Genomic DNA, 21,044 nt, shown 5'->3' on the forward strand with positions numbered 1-21,044 from the left:
AAAATTAACAAGTGATTAACGAAAAATTGTAATTTATTTGCAAAATTCAGATAATTGCGTATCAGTCAACTTTCGTTTAAAAAGTAAACACATAATTGCGTATAAATCTAAAGCGAACATTTAAGGCGAAGTTTTCGTTTCCGCGAAACAGGGGAATGTACAAAAAGGGTTTTTATAACAAAAAAAAAAAAAATAAAATAAAATAAAAAATAACAAAAGCTAAGCGAACAAGCGTTTGCCACTGTTTTTTTTTTTCAAAAAATATCGATTTCGCTGTGTAATCATTTCCATCTGTACTTTTCTTTTTAAAGATTTGATTATAGAATATTACTTAAAATTAAATAAGTCTTCATGGCATCTGTGCTACACAGAAGTTAGTGTACAAACAACATGTAATAATTATCTTTGCCAACATCACCATTTAATTTTTTTTTCCATTTTTAATTCATAATAATTAAAAAGCGCATCGAAATTTAAAAACAAAGTATACCTATAGCGACGAATTCAATTTCAAAAAGCTGAGCATGCATTTTGTTTTTATTTTATCTATAATAATATTATTTTCATCTCAATATAAATGAGATTACGTCTTGATAGTTCAAATGACAATGCTCATTGTTTTTTTTTTTCTGTTCTCCACTAAATCTAATGATATATCGACAGATATACGAAGCTTATAAGTTAGACTTTTTAAATAAACTTTTTATTTTTCAATACTATGTTTGTTTGTTTTTTTTTGTCAAAAAAAATATAAAAAACAAAACTAAAAAAATGTGCTTTCAGATAAATCTCTCTCGTTTGTTTTTTCTTCAATTGTCACTCAATTGTTTTTTTTTTCTTTTGTTAACATATAAAAATTAAATTTCTATGAATGATAATGTACAACAATAATCTGCACTCTAATATTGAGAACAGTATTTGCTGACACATAGTCTTTGTCTTTAAACTCTATATATCATTTTTCACGAGATTCGCAACACCTAAAAAACATCTATTACTTCGATATATAATTAAGCTATACAAAATTATTTAACAAAATTTAAATTTAAATTATCCTATCAGTCACTTCCATGATTTAAAAATTAAAATTAAAAAAAAAAACTCAGAACAGAGGCACTACTGTAAGCACGCTTGAACCTTCTCGATCCATTCTTGTGCCGTTGTCGCATCACCTGCGCAAAAATTGTAGGTTCGCCTGTTTGTGCGTAGCTGTAATGTAAAATAAATTTTATTTACATTTTACCCCTCACCTAATTTTCACTTATTTTGTTTTTGAGATTTTTTTCTAATTAATTTATTTTTGAAATTGTAATAATTTCTTTTCTATTTTTTGTTAAATAAGAAATAATTTAAATTGCTCACATCAAAGAATGATTTATCATCCGTTTTCTTTGGTGGGCCTTGCATTGGCGCTGCAGGAGTCACAGACACAACTTCGGCAAGATCTGTAATTAGCGCAATTTTTTTTTTAATTTTTGTACCGCAGTTTTTTTTTCAATTTCTTCAATATTAATAAAATGTTCTCAAATACTTGTTTTTCAAGTGTGGCATTAAAAATATTTTTGCGTTCGTCGAATATATTTTTTTTAATTTACCTAGAATATAAATTATATCTCCAACCTTAGATTCCAACTGATCGAGGACGATAACATCTAGCGGAAACACTCCCGAAATCATGTTTAAATTTAAAAAAAAATACTTCTTTCTAATAATTAAAGCGATCGCGATTTTATGAATTTCGAACACTACCGGAAAAATTCATATTTTGAAATTATGTTATTGAATTTTTAAAAATATCGCAATATTTGTAAATTAATCAAGAGTTCAAATAACAGTTGGATATTAAAAATAAAAAAAAGATTCAAATCAATGAAACAAAAAAAAATTTGCCGATTAAAAAAATATTTTTTTTTCGAAAAACTCACCAATGTAACCTTTGCAATGTGAATCTTCCATCGCGTCGTAGTACCTCAATTGATGTTTTATAGAATCGAGCACGAACCATCGTTGCTTCCAACCTTTGAGAAGTGCACCACGTTTATATAAATATCCCTCGTGTGTTCTGTTTTCAGCTACATTACTAGAAAATTGATCGTAGTACTGCTGCGAAGTCGTCTGCATTGTTGTGACACCTTTAAAAGTAAATAAAAATATGTAAATACAATTTTTTTTTTTTTTAATCACGTATAATTTAATTATTTATTGTAAAATAAAGTTCTTACTTGAATTTACGCTTCCATTGTCACCACCACTTCGAGTGAGAGTATGCGATTGTAAATTGTCAGCTACGGCTTTGTATTTTGTACAATTTTTCGGTACGGCATCGGCACATTTGTCATGACAAACGTGACCGCAATCAACACACCTCAATCCGGCTTTTACTGGTCCCCATAAAACTCCAGAGCACGCATCACAATGAGTTGGTGTTGCAGAATCCAACCTCTCGAATCTATTTAAAAATATAACAAAAATAATTTTCCCTTTTTAAGATATTTTACTTTTATAATAAATAAAAATAAAAACTAATTAATTAATTACCTGTGTGGATGAGCGTAGACAGAACTCTCATTTCCAGTTGCAGTTCCGCCAGCGAGTTTCCCTCTTAAAAGTAATTCCAATGTGGATCGTTTATGAATGAGCCGACCGTGATGTCTAACGAGAGCCGTACTGAAAGACGCGTGTCTCTGTAAAAAAAGAAATAATTTTTTTTTTAATTCCACACGATGTTAAGCAAAAAAATTCTACATAAAAACTGCACGCATAAAAAAAATATCTTGTTTGTAATGGCAGTAATGTGCAGTTTCTAAAAATGACCAAAAAAAAATACATCTGTGCTTTCTTTTTTTTTCAGTGAATCCAGAATAAATTTATTGCTACAATAATCATTTGAAAAATGTGCAAAGATCGACATTTGTGCCCCGGAAATATTGAATTTTTTTTTTTTGAAAAATCGCACCTTGTCGTTAACCTGATGGAAATCCAAGCAGAAACATTTTGAAGTAACTTTTCTGCACATTGTTCTCTGGGATTTATGTCAAACAAAATGATAAAATATCAAAATCACAAATATTTTCTTTGTTTTTCTTTTGAAATATAAAATTATTAATTAATTTTATTTAATTTCTAAATTTTTCACGTAAAAATAATATTAAAATTATTGCGGGTATTTTTAATAAATTTTCTAAGAGATAATATATCTTTTCACTTCCTCGATTGAAATTTTTGAAAAATAAAATATTAATGATTTCTTACCGCGAGAGAATCAGTATTGGGCAACTCGAGTTTATCCCAAAGGACTTTCCATTTCTGTGGCAAGTGACCTAGTTCCGTTTCTAATTTGTGAATTTCTTCTAATAAATGAGTAAATTGATCAGGTACCATTGAACTGACGCTGTTGTATCTAAAAAATTAAAAAAATTATTTATTTTTCTAATAAAATTCTATTTGAAATAAATGTAAAATAATTGTTTAAAAATTAAATTAAAACTAAAAGAAAGAAAATCCTCACCCTTGAATTACAACTTTTCGATTGCTTTTAACAATCCCATCGGCAGCCTCAGCCTCTTCTTCCTGCTGTGAATCTTGCTGAAGAATCTCCAAATCATAAGCGGGTCCATGCGCTAATTCCTCCTCAAGATAATAATTCCAAATATCCAAATTCGGTAAATGAGAAACAGGCCTCAATATCGGATGTTCCGAATTTGGTGTATAAAGAAAATTATAAAATAAAGGCGATCTTGCATGTTGTTTTTCAATATAATCAAAAATACTCTGACCCAAATTACATCCCATATTTGTACCTGCCAATCGTCCACCAGGATAAACAGTCTCATCATCACTACCAGTATCAACTCCCTTATGATGACTAGTCAACGATCCTCTTTTATCTTCAACCGCAGTGATTCCACATTCAACTCTATCAAATTCACAGTCCAATAAAAATGTTCTAAATCGACAAGACACTGAATGATAAGCCAAAAATTTCAAATAATATTCATTGAATTCAAATGCTAATGGAAATTGTTTTTGAATTTGATGAACAATATCGAGAAATTGAAGGAAAGTTGGCGTAAAATTAGTTGTCTGTGAATTTGTCGCTAAATTACTACGATGACCAAATCTATGTCCAAAACCAAGCCATTCTTTTTCAATTAAAGTGCGAAAACCATCAATTGTTCGATAATGTGGATCAAGACAAACTTGAGCTATTGAGCAAACTGTAGCTGTTGTATCCCAACCATCTTCCAAGCATACAGCAACCGATGAACCCTGAACGTCCATTAAATCAATAACAGCACCGGCGAGTTGCATCAAACTTTGCAATTGATGAAGCCACTCGGAGCTCTCAATTAATTTATAAAAACTCTGATCCGGTTCGATACTTGGTGAACTGGGTACGCAGGCCTTCATCAACTTTTTAAAAGCAGCTTTCGTATGTCGAACATCATAAAATTCAACTGGTATGAAATCTGTTTTTGGTGCCGCTGACTCTGCCTTTACACCTTTCATATATGATTTTTCACCAAGAACGTACAATGCAGCACGTTGAAAGGTGTGAACACACTCAGTACCACTATCAGAATCGGCAGAATGACGTATTGTACCACGTTGATTAACGGAAGACAATGATGCTTGTGAACTGTGTCTTTTGTCCTTCAATGATCCCCAACGTCCAAAATTTTTTGGTCCTTTACCACCGGAAGAGCCAAGATTACCCATTGCTTTATTAAAATGATTATTTCGTCGCGATTGTTCTGGTGTTGCATTATTTCGATTATCCTCAGCGGCCAATAATAATGAATCAATACTTAATGAACTATCCGACATTCCCCAAGCTGAACCTTGTCGTAATATTGAAAGAGGTGTCGCGGCAACAAGTGCCATTATATATTTTTCTTGTTCCAAGGAAGACGTACTTTCTGATGAGGTAGCTTTTAAATTACCAGCCGATGTTGGATGTGCTTTTAACATACCCATTACACCTTTACCATGATAACCGGCACCACGTATTAATAATGCCTTTGTTCTTGGATGTCGCCATGTTACAACTGGAATTCTATTGTGTCTATATAAACGACAAAAACGACGAATACTATCATCTGTCACAGCAGTAGGAACTAATAATAATGCCGGATAACTTCGACACAACATATAGGCACAATTGGCCGATGTCAAACGAAATGGTTCATTACGTCGATTATTTTGCGGTCGCGATGAACATAAACCCAAACGATACCAATCACGAACATAACTTCGTTCCGATAATCTCTCAAGTGTTTTAGCATCAGTTAAAGGTTGCGCGGGTATTATACCCGGTATTTCAAATTCGTCGACACTTAAATCATCATCATGGCTCATGTCATTATTTTCTGTCATTGGAAGACTCATTCGACCAGGTGATGTCATGTATTTATTACTATTCGTGAGATTCATATTAGGTAATACATATTTTTGTCGTTTTGATGATTGTTTAGGTTTGAATCCCGCTTTTCTTGCCGTTTTCAATAGTGTTTTTTTGGCAAATCCCTTGAGTGTGGCATTCTTTTCCTTGCCTTTATGATGAGTCGTCGGTGTGACTAGTACCTGTCCATTAAAGGCAAAATGATGAAAAATATGTGGTGGATTTCGGGCTTTTTGAACCAATTTTCTTAATGTTTCAATATTCTCCGGTGTAACCTCTTCATCAAAGGCTAATTTAATTAATTGAAATGTACACGATCGTAATTGTAGACCCTCCTGTATATATTGATCCAAATGAGCGAGATGCTGAACCGAAACACGTTTCTCCTTTGTCAAAGAAGTAACGGGAAATGAACGAACGACCAATTGTTCACAGGCAAAAGGATCACATGGTATACCTTTGAAAACAATTCTATAATTTGTGAGAAATATCGCACCCTCAGCTGGCAATAGTGGTGGTGTTTTTGGAAGACCCGCTGAACCTTCTTCGCGTCCATCTGGTAGTAAATAAACACGAAGACCATCCATAACGACCTCCTCACCTGGTAGCATGTTTGGTGTCAATATCTTTGGCTTTTGTATCGGTGGTAAACGTTTACTTTCACGATGAACTGCCTCAAGTGTCTCGATATGCATATGAACAACACCGGGTACCATTTGATGAAGACATCTCACGTGCTCTGTACTCACACCACCTTCCGTACAAACACGATCAACAAATCGCGACACCATTCTTATCACCGAAGCACCAGTCTCACCAGGATCGGCTTCTTCAAATCCCGATTCAGCATCACCACTATCACTCGCCACACTATTTGTTATACTATTACTTGCTCTCTCATCATCATAAACATGATCCTGTCGATGTGTTTTTGTGCTAATATCAAGTGGTACTAATAAATAAACCATTCGATTTGCATAATGAATCGCTTGACTGTACATTGTACTCTCTTCACTTGCAATAAGCTCCTTTTGTTTATCACCATTTATCGATGACCATATTCTCATTTGTTCAGCGGCAATTTCTAATGCCGATGGCTCTTGAACACGATAACCACGTTCACGAAATGGAAAATCTTTATTTTCACGTGGACTAATTGGACTTAATATACTCTCATTAATTTGTCGTGGCGGTGTATTTTCCCCAGGTAAATATAATCGTTTAATATCCTTTTGTACATCAAGATAAAAAGCGTCTTCCCAAAATTGTAAACTTTGCCAAACAGCGTGTTCTTGAATGCAAGTATAGGCAAATTGTATTACACCTGTACATAATTTACGACAAAATGCAGTTGCAAGTGGTAAAAGTGCTGCGGCAACACCATGCTCATCCATTGATGAATCATCTTGTAATGCACAATTCATTAATCTCACTACTAAATCAAATTGTTGATGTTCCAACATTGCCTTATTACCAACGACATGTTGCGATAATTCCATGCACAATGCTAAACGCGCTGCTTTACTTTTTAAAGCGCGTAATACAGCTGGAAATGTTTTTCTTGCATCGGAAATTTTATTCTCAAATATACAATTAATACAATTGCGAAGTACCTCAAGACGTCGCGCTGAATTACTAACTAAATGTCTAGTATCGTGTGTTATCGATATGTGTGGTCCCATTGGAACAATTCGTGGTTGTATTGGCCTTAACGATGATAATCTCACTTTAAGATTACTTTTTGCTAAACCCTCGTCAATTATTGCTTGTACATTCTCAGGATTTATTCTTGGCAACATTGGCTGATGTATTCTTGCGAATGCACCTTCTGGTGGTTTAAGAATTTTTTGTACATAAGGCTGGGGATTTGGATTTTCATTTGTATAAAGTTGTTGCGCTAATTCTTGAATATGCGTTAATATTAAACGTTGATCTTGTGATTCTTGTTTTAAATGATCACTAAAATTACTATAAAGTTCATCCCATACGTCACATGGTCTCCATGGTGGTCCACGTTCAGCTATAAATGAAGTGAAAAACATACAATCCAAAATTCTTGTTGTAAAATCACAGTCAGTTAGGCCTCTTTCGCCAAGAAATGCCGCTTTATGAAATGTGATGACAGGTTTTGGATGTATTCTTATCAATGTTAAACAACTGCGATAGCCTTGCAATAGTTGAGCAAATGTTCGCATAAATACAGCTCGAAGTTCTTTGTCCAACATTGGTGGATGAGGAGCTCTTGTTGCGAGTGGAGGAAAAGCGTAATCCGCACAGGCCAATTCAGGTTGTAAAACCATTGATAATGCATCTTGAGTTTGTGACAATAGCGGCTCAGGAAGAAGTGATAACGATACACCATCTGGTACCATTAATGAACCGCCATCCAAATCGGCGACAATCACGTCCAACTGTAATTTTCCAAAAAAAACAATGATTATTACAAAAGACAGGAATTAGAAAAATAAATATTAATTAAAATATTTTTAGTTGATCGAAAATTAAAAAAAAATCAAGTGTTATCATTCATAAATAGATAAACTGTTTTTCTCTCTTTTTTTTTTATCTAGTCACACTTTAGTTTTCTAATACTGATAAAATCAAAGACAATGACTAGAGTGAATATCGTGTATATAATGATCGTGATTCAGCGGCAATAATTCAAGGATGAAAAATTACGAGAACGCAATAAAAACAGGTTTTCGAATAGAATTTTTTTTTTTTATATTAAATTGCACAAAAGAATTTTGTCGAAATAAAATAATTTTGAGAATACTCACGAGTTCAGCAACTTCATGTTTCAATGAACTATGAACACCCATTATAAATGGTGTTGGAGTGTCGAGAAAGTCAATCAAAGCAGCCGGCAATAGGGGAATATTCACATGGGTATATTTGAATGGATACATTAAAGCTGTGAGAGCACGACATCCTTCCGTTAAACGTGAATAGCTTGATGAGTGAAAGAGAATTTTGTGTTCCGTCATAACTGCACAAAACAGTACAAGGACATTTCTGATTCCTAAAAGAAATTAATTTTAATTAACAATTTTTATAAAGAAATCAAATGCTAAAAAATGTAAAATGTAAAATTAAATTCAAATTAGAATTTTAAATTAAATAATTTAGATATCTTTATAACTTATATTAAATATAATTTACCTAATTGCATGAATAGTAAATTGACGCTGGTATGAGTTATAGGTAAAGAGGGACTAATTGGAGGCTGTAATGCTTGTCGATCTCCGGCACCAATGCTAAATCGTACTTGTGGTCCACCAGCCGGTGGAACTTGTATGCATCCCAAAATATTTCCCACCAATGTCTCTAAAGGTATTCCAAGATTTTCCACATAATCGGTGTAAATTATTCCCAAACAATTCTGTAAATGATTAAATTATAATCAAAATTTCAATTAAAAATTGCATAAAAGATTTTAATTTAACTTTTCTTTTTCAATATTTAATTTTTGTTTCATTTTAAATTTAAATAATTTAATAAAATTTTTATTTCAAAAAATTGTTAACTTACTCGAAATGTTTCTATATAATCAAGTCTGGAGACGAGAACTAAACATTTTGGTGCATACATGATACTGTGATGTGAAACAGCTGGGATTGCTTTCACAAGAGCACGATTCACACCATCGACGGGATCCTCTTCTTCGTCGACGGGTTTGCTGGGTGTTATCGAGACAGTTTCGTTGAAGCACATACAAGCACAATAATGACGATTTGCATCTATGTCGGTTAATATTGCGACGTAAAATCGAGGTTCCTGCCTTTCGGTCGACAAGGCCCATCCTTGAGGTTGACAAAACTGTAAAAAAAAAATGACCAAGAGTCAATTAAATTTATAAAATATAAAAAATATTAATTAGTATGATTAATTAATACATATAAGGGTGTCATTGTTAATGCGATAATTACCCATTCTATGCCTTCAATGAATGGAGTATCAGGCCAATCTTTTTCTGGAAACCTTTGTAATATTATGCCACTGCTAATTCCACCTCCTAAAATGATTACAGTTATGTATTATTAGCTCATTTATAATACTTGAGTCAATATTCCGTCATCATTGAAATATGAGGAAAAGAATATTTGTTAATTTAATGACACAGAGAGAATACTTTAAATTTTTTGCTAATTAAATTTCAAAATAAATTAATAACATACACAAACAGAATGATTTAAATTGAAAATATCTTAAATGTGACAAAGAACTATATATATATACACAAAGAATACATAATGAGATGATTGAAAGTATAACATATTGTGTTTTAATCTTTAAAAAAACAAACTGACATATGATAATTGAACTTTTTCAATATCAAGAATCCCCTTAATGTGTAATTCTATATTAATTAATAATATGAAATATGAGAAACAATTATTTTTTAATTGAAAATGTAAAGATTGAGGTTATATTTCTAGAAAATGAGGTTAGGAGGCCAAGCATTGAAGGGTGTCGGAGATTGTAATTTTCACGTGAATAAGTGGAATAAAATAAATGAATAAAATAGAAAAATAAGACCTTTTGTACTTACTCTCTTTTTCGTGATGGTAGCCGACGACTATGAAGTAGTCGGCTAACCGAGACATCTCGGTATATTCGTGGAGCTGAGTGGGGGTGGTAACGCTCAACATCCCACGAAGTGTATGGAGCTTTTGATTTCATCGACAAATTTGCTGCAGAGCAAGGAATTCACCGCTTTTTTTTAAAAAGTGGTGTCTTTATTTTTTTTTTTATTAATGCGTCAACGATAATTAGATTGACGTGTCTGAAATCGCATTGTCAAACACACATTTAAAAACACTTGTCACAACATGACTCACTCGAGGTGCTGGAGGTTAAAAGACAATGAACCGATATGTAATTGACCCTGAAGATGACTTCCCAGTCGTTGATTCTTGTAGTTGTTTATTATTTTTCTTTTGAAAAATATGATACCCTCAGAATGAGATTGTATAGGTTTGAAACACACGAAAACGACAACTCACAATCACTGTTTTCACTTTATCGACAGATTTTATAATAGCGGAAACGCTAGAGCTATGCGGCATAATTAGCACAAAGTATTTTCATTTTATAGACAACAATACGATGCCACACCCCGAAGCTTTAATCCATAACCTTCCAAACTAAAGCGCCACAAGTTTCGGTGAAACGTTGAGCGTAAAGAACAACTTCGTACACTGATGGCTCTCGTTCCGCCATACTTATTCATCACCCCACCACTCGATTTCTCATTTTTTATAATTATCATCATGCTGCAGCAATTATATACGGAAATCTCGTTTTCTTTACACTCTTTACACAGATTAAGATTTTTATGGAAAAATGAAGCTAAAAGGAATAATTTCTGATCTTGAATCCCAGGGACGTAACTTGACCCATTTTTAAATGGTTCCTTTTGTATATTATGGAGAAATAAAAATAGAAAAAAAGAAACCGCCCCTCCAGTTGAAAATCAAAGTACGTAAAGCCTGAGATAATAATTCTAATTTTAACTTTACTTCCTGCAGATTAAGTTCAATAATTTTACTTATTCTGCGTTGTTGCTAGGCTCAATTTCACTCTAAGAATTTAAGATTCTTCTCACAGTTTTTTTGTCTAAAAGAATATTTTTTAAATAATATAATAGTATTAAAAAATAATTTTAATTTTAATAAAAAGAATAACTATTTTTTCAAAAGAAATTGTAAGAATTTATATTTATACATGGTTAAACCCTTTTACCCTTCGAATCAAGATAATAAGGGCCTTTCAGTTACGCTACTGAAACAAGTTACCAATTTTCCGGGAAAATAATAATATATTTCTTTTAACTGTATACGAATTTGAATAGAACATTTTTTCAATGTTTATAGTCATTATAGAGTTAAATAATTTATTTTTTCACACGCTTTTTTTTACATAAATAGATAGCAATTTTGGAGCGAACATTATTTAAAATTTAAAATAGGCGCTGTGTTTCTGCGCACGCGCAATAAATCACTCGGTTAGTCAAAATTCAAATTTAAAAACGAATTTTCCCGGGAATTTTATAGTATAATTATCAGTCGCAAATCGATGAAATCTGTAAAACATAAATAAAGTCATACATAAAAATATACAAAATATATTTAAAAAATAGAAAATTATTGAAATAATAATTGAAAACGTTTAACATTACAAAAATGCATTAATTAAAATTGTAATAGTAGTAAATAGAATTTTTTAATTGATTAATTAATAGAGAAAGAAATAAAACACACCTAAATTTTCAATATGTAATTTATTGCAAGCGATTTTCAGAATGTGGTTATCGTAATGATTGATAATAATCCTAATACATGATAATATTGTCAGACTAAAACAATCTAGAGTCACAAAAATTGAATGTGACTTGATTTGTGTAATGTTATGGATTTCACATGAGAATTATAAGTGATATTATATACAAAAACAGCGAGAAACGTTAAATATCAATGTAGTACTTATGTTTAAAAGACCTATTGTATAATTGAAAATGAAACGATTCTAGTTTTTTTTTTCTCTCAATGTTTCGTAAAAAAAAAAAAAATTCAATCCGGAGCACCATAAGTATTTCGTATAATTCATTATTATATTTACAATCATTATAGCAGTGCCGTGATTAATAAAAACAAAAAATATATATATATTCGCACATATAAAAATTACATTGCATTTTTAGACAAAAAAAAAAGGAAAAATCACGACACAGCTATTTTATTAAATTTGCAATTTCGTATTGCAAATGAAAAAAAAAAAAATGAGGAACAGAAAACTGACTATTATTATTTGCAAAATTATATGCCTTGCGTTCAGTCTTTAGTGTATTTTCTCAACTTTTTTCATTGCTTGTTAATCCATTTGACTCGACTATTCCTACTAAAAATTATATTATATAAAAAAAAACAGTTAAATTATTTCACAAGCCAATTGACAAGTCAAATGAATTTAACAGCAATTTTTTTTTTAAATTTTTTAAATTAAAATTTGTTTATTTTATTAATCGTAATGTTTTTTCTTTTATTTTTTGTAGCTCCATCGCAAAAGTTTTGAAACTACAGTAAATATCTCATTACTGAGCTCAAAAATTCGGAGGATCTTGAAAAATTCCATCTTCGACGCTAAAGATTATCATCGTCATTGGCGCACGAAGAGAAAATATTGCCGAAGAGGTAAGCAATTGAAAAATCTTTAAATTAATCAAAAAAAAATACATTTTTTAAAAAAGAGAGAAAACTTTTCGAACTAAGGCATACAATTTTTGTTTTCATTTTCTTTTAATTAAAAATCAGGGAGGCTTGACATTGTAGATTTGCGTCGAGCGTCCTTGGTTTTTTCTTATCGTAGAGTAAATAAAAATCACAAGCATCAAGAAGATCTCGCGAGAGATCTTCAGGTAAGAGTACAGTGTAAGAGTTTCGTTATTTCACGTGTAAATGTTTTAGTTGTTATAGAAATTTATAGTTTCCAGTCAACCAAACGCATTTTTTTTTTATTCCGTGGAAAATGAGAAATGCTATTATTAACTAACTATAATACAATTTCAAATCTTTCTTTTTTTTTTTGCACAAAAAAAAAGAAAATGACTCACAGTAAAACACCACGGCAAGGTTAATTATAAGTATAAACACTGAAATTGCACAGAGTACAAAAAAAAAAAATTTTGTATTTTACACGCTTTCGAAATGATACATTACTCTCATATAATATTTCTATATAATTATATTTCTATATTATGTATATATTTATATATATATATATAATAATAATATATTAAAATTTTGATTTCTTCCATTGCGAAAAAAATTTCACTTGCCTGATTTAATACATTCAATAAATAATACAATTATACTAATTGTAAGTCTTGATAAATTCTTCCAAATAAAAAACAAATGTCCGCGCGCCCAAATAGCTGCCGACTTTTTCAAAATCACTTTTCATTATTTACATCAATTCTAATATATAGTTTTCACAATTAAAAAAGTAATTTACATTATTTAATTTGTACACATATTGTGTAGATGAAAATTCGCCAATCAACTCGACGATTCTCGCCGTGGTCTTTATTATCATCGCGTACTATTTTCAGTGGAATTTAAGTTTTTTCGATTTCAAATTTTGAATTTTATAGACTAGATGATTATTTTAGATGAATTGTTTCCTGAATTTTGCATTTCTAAATTATTAAGAATTTTTGTAATAAATCAATTTTTTTCGAATAATTGTTTGTACGCGACGCGCAATGGCTCACCGGTTGAATAAGGACGACGCACTCATTTAAAATAAAAAAAAAAAAAGACTAGGCAATCAAGGTTCCATTGGGTTAACGCATGACAATCAGAATTGAGATCGTGAACCCTCTCGTGACCTTGCAAGCAGAGAATTTGCGTCTTATAAAACGACACTAATATATATGTAAAAAAAAGCCAACTGACTACTCTCACATCAATGAAACTCGTAAAAAATCTTCATAAAATAGTCTTGGTACAAAAATGTTTTTTCTCTTTTTGGAATGAGGCACACTTCGTTGTTTTTCTTGAATAAATGATCACTTTGTGGCTACTGCCACTTTGAAAAAAAAAAAAAAAAAATGTTTCTAGAAAAAAGTCTTTTTATGCCCTTTTAAAATGCTCGTATCGCATGTGATTGGCCCATTGGTATGCCGCCTTTGGCTTTCCCAGCTCTTTCTTTCTGTTTCGAGGTTTTTGACTTGAATTCATCAATCAATGTGTTTTAGTCGATCGTTTCCTTCAAGGCAACCAGCTGCTCTTCTCCTAGTTTCACCTTGTCCTGAATCTCTCTGCCGTCCATTATCAGCTTTGCCTTCATGTTGATAAAGTGCTGGTAGTCGATAAACTCCTCGTCGTTCAAGTACTTTGACAGAATTGCCGAGACGTTTACGCTACGCTTATCGATGTTGCCTTTTAGAATCTTCGCTTCCTCCAACTGATCTATCAGCTTGTCTCGTTTACTCTCCAGGACTTTCTGCAAATCAAATGAACATTGCTTTTAAATTAAATCACAATTTTTAAATTAAATTATTTGAAAAAAAAGATGAATTGAAAATAGAATTATGATTTAAAAAAATTTATTCGTGACAATAATTTGATCGGGACTCTTACTCTCTCGGCATGGTCGGCTGACATTCCATGAAGGGCGTTCTCCGCACGAGCGAGTCGGCCACTGAGTCCAAGAAGAAGACTGGTAATTTTGCCAACTTCCTCAACGTGAAGTCGATACTTTGAAATCTCCGCAGGACGCGCTACAGCCGCTACTTGTTTAGCGACACGAGCACCTAATGCCTCATTCAATTCACCTTCTTCCCTGACAGCCTCCTGTTCAGCTCTCAGCACCACTAGTTTCTTATCCAGTCTAATCACCAACTCCTCCTGTAAAGAAATATTTTTTTTTTATTTTCTTCCACTTCATTTTAATCTTTCCCTTATTTACAATTTTCTCCGTATTTTTCTTACTAGAAAAAAATTTAAAACTAAGAAAATTTAATGCTATATATTATCTACTTTAAAAATAAAAAAAAATAAACTAATTGTAATTATGTTTTCTCAATTTTTTAAAAAACGAAGGTGCTGATGAGGAGAAATGACTGACTCGAAGGTCGATTTCAGAAAATCATCACCTTCATTATGGACTTAAATGTCGGTATAGTGCTTTCAAGTTGTATTCTTGTTACTCTTTAAACGAAGAAAATTATGAGGAAGAAAAAGAAGTTCGTTATATTCTCGATTTGAAATATCGAAAAAAATTATTTTCATTACCAGTTGTCATGCATTTAAAAGGAAGCCAATTTACAGAAAAAGAACCATTTTTTCAATTATTTTATATATATATATATGTACCTTCTTTTGCCTGAGATCGACATTGTCCATGATAACAGTCGTTGGTTCATCCTTGATAGGTAAAGTATCCTCAGTCACTTCTTGTGAATACCTTGTCAAGAATGTTGTCTTTCCTTCCGAGGTCGTAAAGTAAGATGAAGTTGGCGAAAGAGGACTTCCAGGATCAGCAATTGTTATCGGTGTCGCGGGCGCTGATTCAATTCTGAAAAATCGAAATAGAAAATTATTAATTTTATTTTTTTATTAATTAAAAATTAATTAATAGAAAATCAAAATTGAAACAATATAAAAGGAAGGACTGAATTGAAAAAAAATAGGCAAAAAAGAACAAGAGGAATTTTGAGACTCGAGTTGAAGAACTCGTTACCGTAAAATTACAACGAATTATTTCAAGTCATAAGAGAGTAAATTGAATTGTGATGATTTTATTATTTTTCCCATTGAGATTAGATTAAAAATAAATTGCGTGTACTGAAAGTGACTACTACTGAGGGTTTCGAGATTCTGGCGAAAACATATTTTACATATACGTGTAGGTGAGAATAAACATCGTATAAACCAGAGGGGAATATCTACTTGACAATATCATTTATGGGCGTCTTGCGTAATCGACACTTTCTCCTCCTTAAAGGAGCAAAGCGGTTCAAGACAATAGTATACTAAAAACAGATTGAACGTTCGCCAGATGCAAAATTGGCATCGCCCTCTTTTTTTTTTCCTCTCTTAAAAAACAGCTTCCGACAATAATTTATTCCACGAATTGGAGGAGAAAAATTATAAACGAGGTCAAGACACTCGGAACCAAAAAGACTCTTATTAGTTGATGTCACTCAGTATAACAACCCAATTCTTTTATAAACTATTTTTCCTTCATTGTATTCCAAAGCAAAAAAAAGATTGCGCGGAGACATGGTCCAATTGTCTTCGAGACAACCTTTTAAAAATAATAAAATTCTACTCTAATTTTACAAAAAAAAAAAAAAAAAAAATTCTCTTGCAGAATGAAAATATAATATCAGAAAATTATTTATTATTTTCAATGATGATCAACAAGAATAATTTCCTGAGGAAGTTACGTATTTTTAAATATACTTGCTATCAACGTGTTGGAATCTTTGCAAAGAAAAACGACAATAAAATTACCTGTGCGATTATTAAATAACGCGCACTCCGCGTGATAATGATTGTTAAGAGAGAATTGAATTTTTCGACACGTTACCAATATTATTTCTTAGCCTTTTGAAAATATTAAAAAATAAAAAAAAAATCATCATCCTCTGACCTCCCATATCGATAACTATACGAGCCTCCTTCAGACGCATTTCCATTCAACGAGGACAAACATTATGAGGGTGCCCATAAAATAGATGATATGCTTGAGAACACAAATATTACACCACAGACAATTTATGTCGTAAAACAATCCTCTCTGACCTTCCACTGTGGTACTTCAACGTGATTTTCTAGAAGAAAAATTTCCAAAAAAAAAAATATTTAAACATTTTTTTCTCTGAATAATTATAGAAATTAAATTTCTTTTTTATAGAGGAAATATTTTATAAAAAAAAATAATATTTAGAGTAAAATTTTATTGTATAAGCAAATACAGATGAAAGACACCTGAACGAAAGAAGAGATGAATACAAAGTGTGCATTATTGAATAAACGATGAATCAAGGAAATCTTCAATAATAAGAGCTCTGATCTAAGATCCCTCCTCTGAATACGTAAGCACCTCTATCATTAAAAGTCGAATTAAAGAGATGTATTCAAAAGGCGCACGCCACGTCTTCAAGTTATAAACATACGTGTCTACTTGTGTCTTCAAACGGGACACAAAAAAAAAAAGAAGTTGTACCTCAAACTTCCGCATCGTTTCTTTATATGAAAATAATAAGAATACTTCTTTGTTACTTTAAGCAATGAAATTCCTCGAAAATATAATAAATAATTTTCCAATTTATAATAAAGATTTAAATAAATAAAATCTTATTTCTTCAAAATAGAAGAAAAAAAATTCCCTTCAAAATTGATTATTAAAAATAAATCTATAGATTAATTTGAAAAAGACATCTTTTGGACTAGTAATCATGAAAAAAAAAAAATAATCAACTTCTCAAGGTTCATTCTGCAAGGACGTTACACGCATGAAGTATCATGTGCGTATAATTTACGTGGGAGGAGAAAGAAATATTGGAGAGTCTGTAATAAAGTCGATGATCTTGCAAATAAAATGACAGTGTTTATATAAAATCCATAGGGAGAAAAAAGGCTATTCGACTTTTCATTTTTCTAGAAAAAAAACGCCTTTTTAACAGGCCTCGGATCGACTTAAAGGCACAAAAAAAGTCGTTTTAGTCGATTTATATTCCAAAAAAAGTCGATTTTTTTTATTTTAACAAAAAAAGTTTTACAGATTTTCAAATAAAATTTTTTTTTTTAAATAATAATTTTAGAAGAGTTATAAAAGTTGAAATTTTTAGAAATAATTGAATTTCAAAAGATTTTGTTAATTTTCAGATAATAATTAAATTTTACAAAATGAAAAATAATCTATTAAATAATTTCAGATAATATTTTTTAAAAGTAATTGATTTTTTTAACGATTTATAATTGAGATTTTTGAAATTAATTGAACTTCAAGTGATTTTTAATTAAAAAATGGTTTCAGATAATTGAATTTTCGAATAATATTATGAAAATAGTTAAAGATAATAGAATTTCATGAGAGAGTTATAAAATTGAAATTATTAAATTTCAAACAATTTTAGATAATAAATTTTAAAAGATTTTAAATTGAAATTTTTGAAAATAATTGAATTTCAATTGAAATTTTGGATAATAATTTAATTTTAGTTGATTTTAGATTAAAAATATTGATAATAAATAATTTTGAATTGAAATTTTTGAGAATAATTGAATTTTAGTTGATTTTGAATTGAAAATTTTGAAAATAATTGAATTTTAGTTGATTTTGGATTGAAATTTTTGAGAATAATTGAATTTTATTTGATTTTAAATGGAAATTTTGGAAAATTTTTTGAATTTTAAAAGATTTTAAATTCAAAATTTCGTAAATAATTGATTTTGAATTGAAATTTTGGAAAATAATTGAATTTTAAAAGATTTTGAATTGAAAATTTCGTAAATAATTGATTTTGAATTGAAATTTTGGAAAATAATTGAATTTTGAAAGATTTTTAATTGAAAATTTTGTAAATAATTGAATTTCAATTGAATTAGAATTTTTTGATAATTTTATTTTGTTAATTTTTTTTAAATTATATACAATGATTAAATTTCATAAAAATTTTAATTGAAAAATAGTTTCAAAATAATTGAATTTGTGATAAATTCCATTAAAATTATTAAAAATAATTAATTTAGTGAAGAGTTTTAGTTAAAAATTTGTTAAATAATTGAAATAAAGAAGATCTTAAGAAGATCTGCATTTTATACTAAAAAAATCGAAATTTATTCAAAAAAAATTTTTTTAATTTAAAAAAAGTCGCATTTTATTAAAATAAGTCGAAAAAAGTCGTATAATCCGAGGCCTGTTTAACAGCAAAAAAAAAATAATTTTTAATCAAAGATAAAAAATACAAATTAAAAAAATTAGACTAGAAAAAAGAATTTTTGAGACTAAAAAAAAAACGATAAGTCTCAAAAATTGGAAATATTTTAAAATCGACGAAAAAAAAATTGCGGAGATAAATAATGAAGATGTTGAACGATTGGAAAAAGAAGACTATAGGCGATCAATTGTAATTTGTAATCCACCCTTGTAAAATGGCTATAACTGTGAAAGTGTAAGCTATATCGTAAACCTCTCTCTGCATTTTTTTTTTTTTTTTTTTTGAAGGCCTGAAGAACGCACTTATATGCACCATGGGTCGCAAGGTCATCACGATGTCTGCGATATAGTGGGTGGTGCTGAGAGATATAGGTATACGCATTGTTATGAGGTTTTCTGGGTGCGGTAACTTACGCTCTTGGACACCACATTTTAATCTGATGGCGAACGACCTCAAGGCTGTATCAAAAGATCTCTATCGATGAAAGTAGAAAAGAACGTCCTTGAATTTTCAACTCTATTATTTTGCATCAAGGATATATTTCTTTTTTACACTATTTTTATCCAGTGAATTGCAATTATTACTTCTCAAAAATCGATTTCAGTATTTTATATTAAAAAAAAAAATTCGAATAAAGTTTAGAATATTGTTAATTTTCAAACTTGGTGAATTGAATATTAAAATAGCGTATATTTATATCAGCAAAAAAAAAAAAATTTTTTTTTTAAACTACTATTATAGTATTATTATTTAACATTGCGAAGGTGAAAGTTAATTTCACTTATTGTGCTTATTTGGAAAGTAATTAAAAAAATTAGAATTCGCGCTCATGTCCAAAAGAAATGAATTATAAAAGTCATAAATCTACAACTTACTTGCTCTCGTCTCCAGTTTCTTTATCAACGCCGGAAGTGGGTTCTTCTAAAGAAAGCCTTCGTCTCGGTCGAGGTTGTAATGTCGCTTCCACCCTAAAGAGACCGGAAACGTAGTCTGTTGATTTCTTCAGCTCGGGTACGGGAACTGAAAATTTTTTTACAAAAATTAGTTTTACAAAAAAAATTTTTTTTTCTAAAAAAAAATTGATTTTTTTTCCAAATATTTTAATTTATTTATTTAAAATTATTTATTAGCGATGATAAATAAAAAGATTGAATGTTTCTTTTTTTTTGAGAGAATAATCAATTTCATGGGCATTAAATTATAAATCAATGATCAATTTGTATGATCGATGATCATGTTGAAACTGTTATTAGCCGTTACTGTAATTATATATATATATACCTTATGGTATAGTGAAAATATTTTTTTTTCTTATCCGGAAGCCTTAATATGATAAGAGGCGCGTGCGTGTTCATTCAATATTACCAACAATGAACTATAATTGAATAATGCTCCCTTATTGCTGATTGGGTTAGTGTTTATTAAAACAAAAGGGTCACTGCTCTTTGTTCTAGTCACAAGAATTAAATTTCACATGTTAATGTTTTTAATTTTACATAAATTTTATTACAAAAATTGTTTACATTTTTTTTTTTCTATCACATGAAAAATAATATATCATGCGTTAATTAATGATATTTAAGAAGTATATATATATCATTCATGATAAAGCAATTAAGAAACATTAAAACTCATTAGCGTTTTGTTGAAAAGAAAGAGAGAGAAAAAAATAGAACGCGCTAAGTGAATCAGACAATTTATATGCTGGAATGATTCATTTATTATGGAATGTGTTGTGTAATGTTACATTATTTGTCGGGGGGGATTTGTGACTGACAAAGATACAATGAATTCAACTCGAAATGAAGCCAAAGAAAGGCTCGAGTCAACAACCGACCTCTATAATATAAAAGTTATAAGCTTATGGCTTTCCGAGGAGAATGAAAGTTAATGGAAGAAAAGTAAACAATATATTTTATTTTAAATATCGTAAAATTCAATTTTATGTTAGATTTTTATTTTATATTTACTTGAATTTTCAATTATATTTTTATACGCCCCCTTTTTTTCTCCAAAATTGAAATTCATCAACGATTTAGAAAAAATAGGGATTCATGTTCTAAAAAATTTTTTTTAAATTATGATTTGATAGAATCTTATTTTGTAGAATATTAATTTTGCAGAATATTTATTTGTTCGATTATTTATATTTTAGAAAATGTAAATGGTCGAAATAAAATTTACCAGAAT

The 21,044-nt window shown here is 30.2% G+C and overlaps 2 protein-coding genes across 3 annotated transcripts in view; both read right to left on the reverse strand.

Annotated features, from left to right (window-relative positions):
* Positions 1-15: 15 nt before the first annotated feature.
* On the reverse strand, positions 16-10,747 carry LOC127290652 (myotubularin-related protein 13). The gene is made up of 12 exons (XM_051319383.1): positions 9,954-10,747; positions 9,331-9,416; positions 8,933-9,220; positions 8,564-8,783; positions 8,182-8,423; positions 3,509-7,812; positions 3,253-3,400; positions 2,539-2,684; positions 2,223-2,449; positions 1,926-2,132; positions 1,363-1,445; positions 16-1,209 (listed from the first exon to the last, which is right to left on the reverse strand). Exons 1-12 carry the CDS (start codon positions 10,051-10,053, stop codon positions 1,117-1,119), a joined length of 6,144 nt encoding a protein of 2,047 aa, XP_051175340.1. The 5' UTR covers positions 10,054-10,747; the 3' UTR covers positions 16-1,116.
* A 918-nt stretch (positions 10,748-11,665) lies between these two features.
* Positions 11,666-21,044, reverse strand: part of LOC127290673 (protein Shroom) — a 240,866-nt gene continuing 231,487 nt past the window's right edge. For both annotated transcript variants that reach the window (XM_051319427.1, XM_051319428.1), the window contains 4 exons: positions 19,730-19,874; positions 15,280-15,481; positions 14,545-14,811; positions 11,666-14,407 (listed from right to left, as the gene is read on the reverse strand). In XM_051319427.1, the coding sequence (XP_051175384.1) occupies positions 14,156-14,407; positions 14,545-14,811; positions 15,280-15,481; positions 19,730-19,874 (866 nt within the window). In that variant the 3' untranslated portion in view covers positions 11,666-14,155. The remainder of the gene's footprint in view (positions 14,408-14,544; positions 14,812-15,279; positions 15,482-19,729; positions 19,875-21,044) is intronic.

Source organism: Leptopilina boulardi, unplaced genomic scaffold, assembly GCF_019393585.1.
Source record: "Leptopilina boulardi isolate dan_hultmark-lab unplaced genomic scaffold, ZJU_Lbou_2.1 LbouV2_123, whole genome shotgun sequence".
NCBI classification, from domain to species: Eukaryota; Metazoa; Arthropoda; class Insecta; order Hymenoptera; family Figitidae; genus Leptopilina; species Leptopilina boulardi.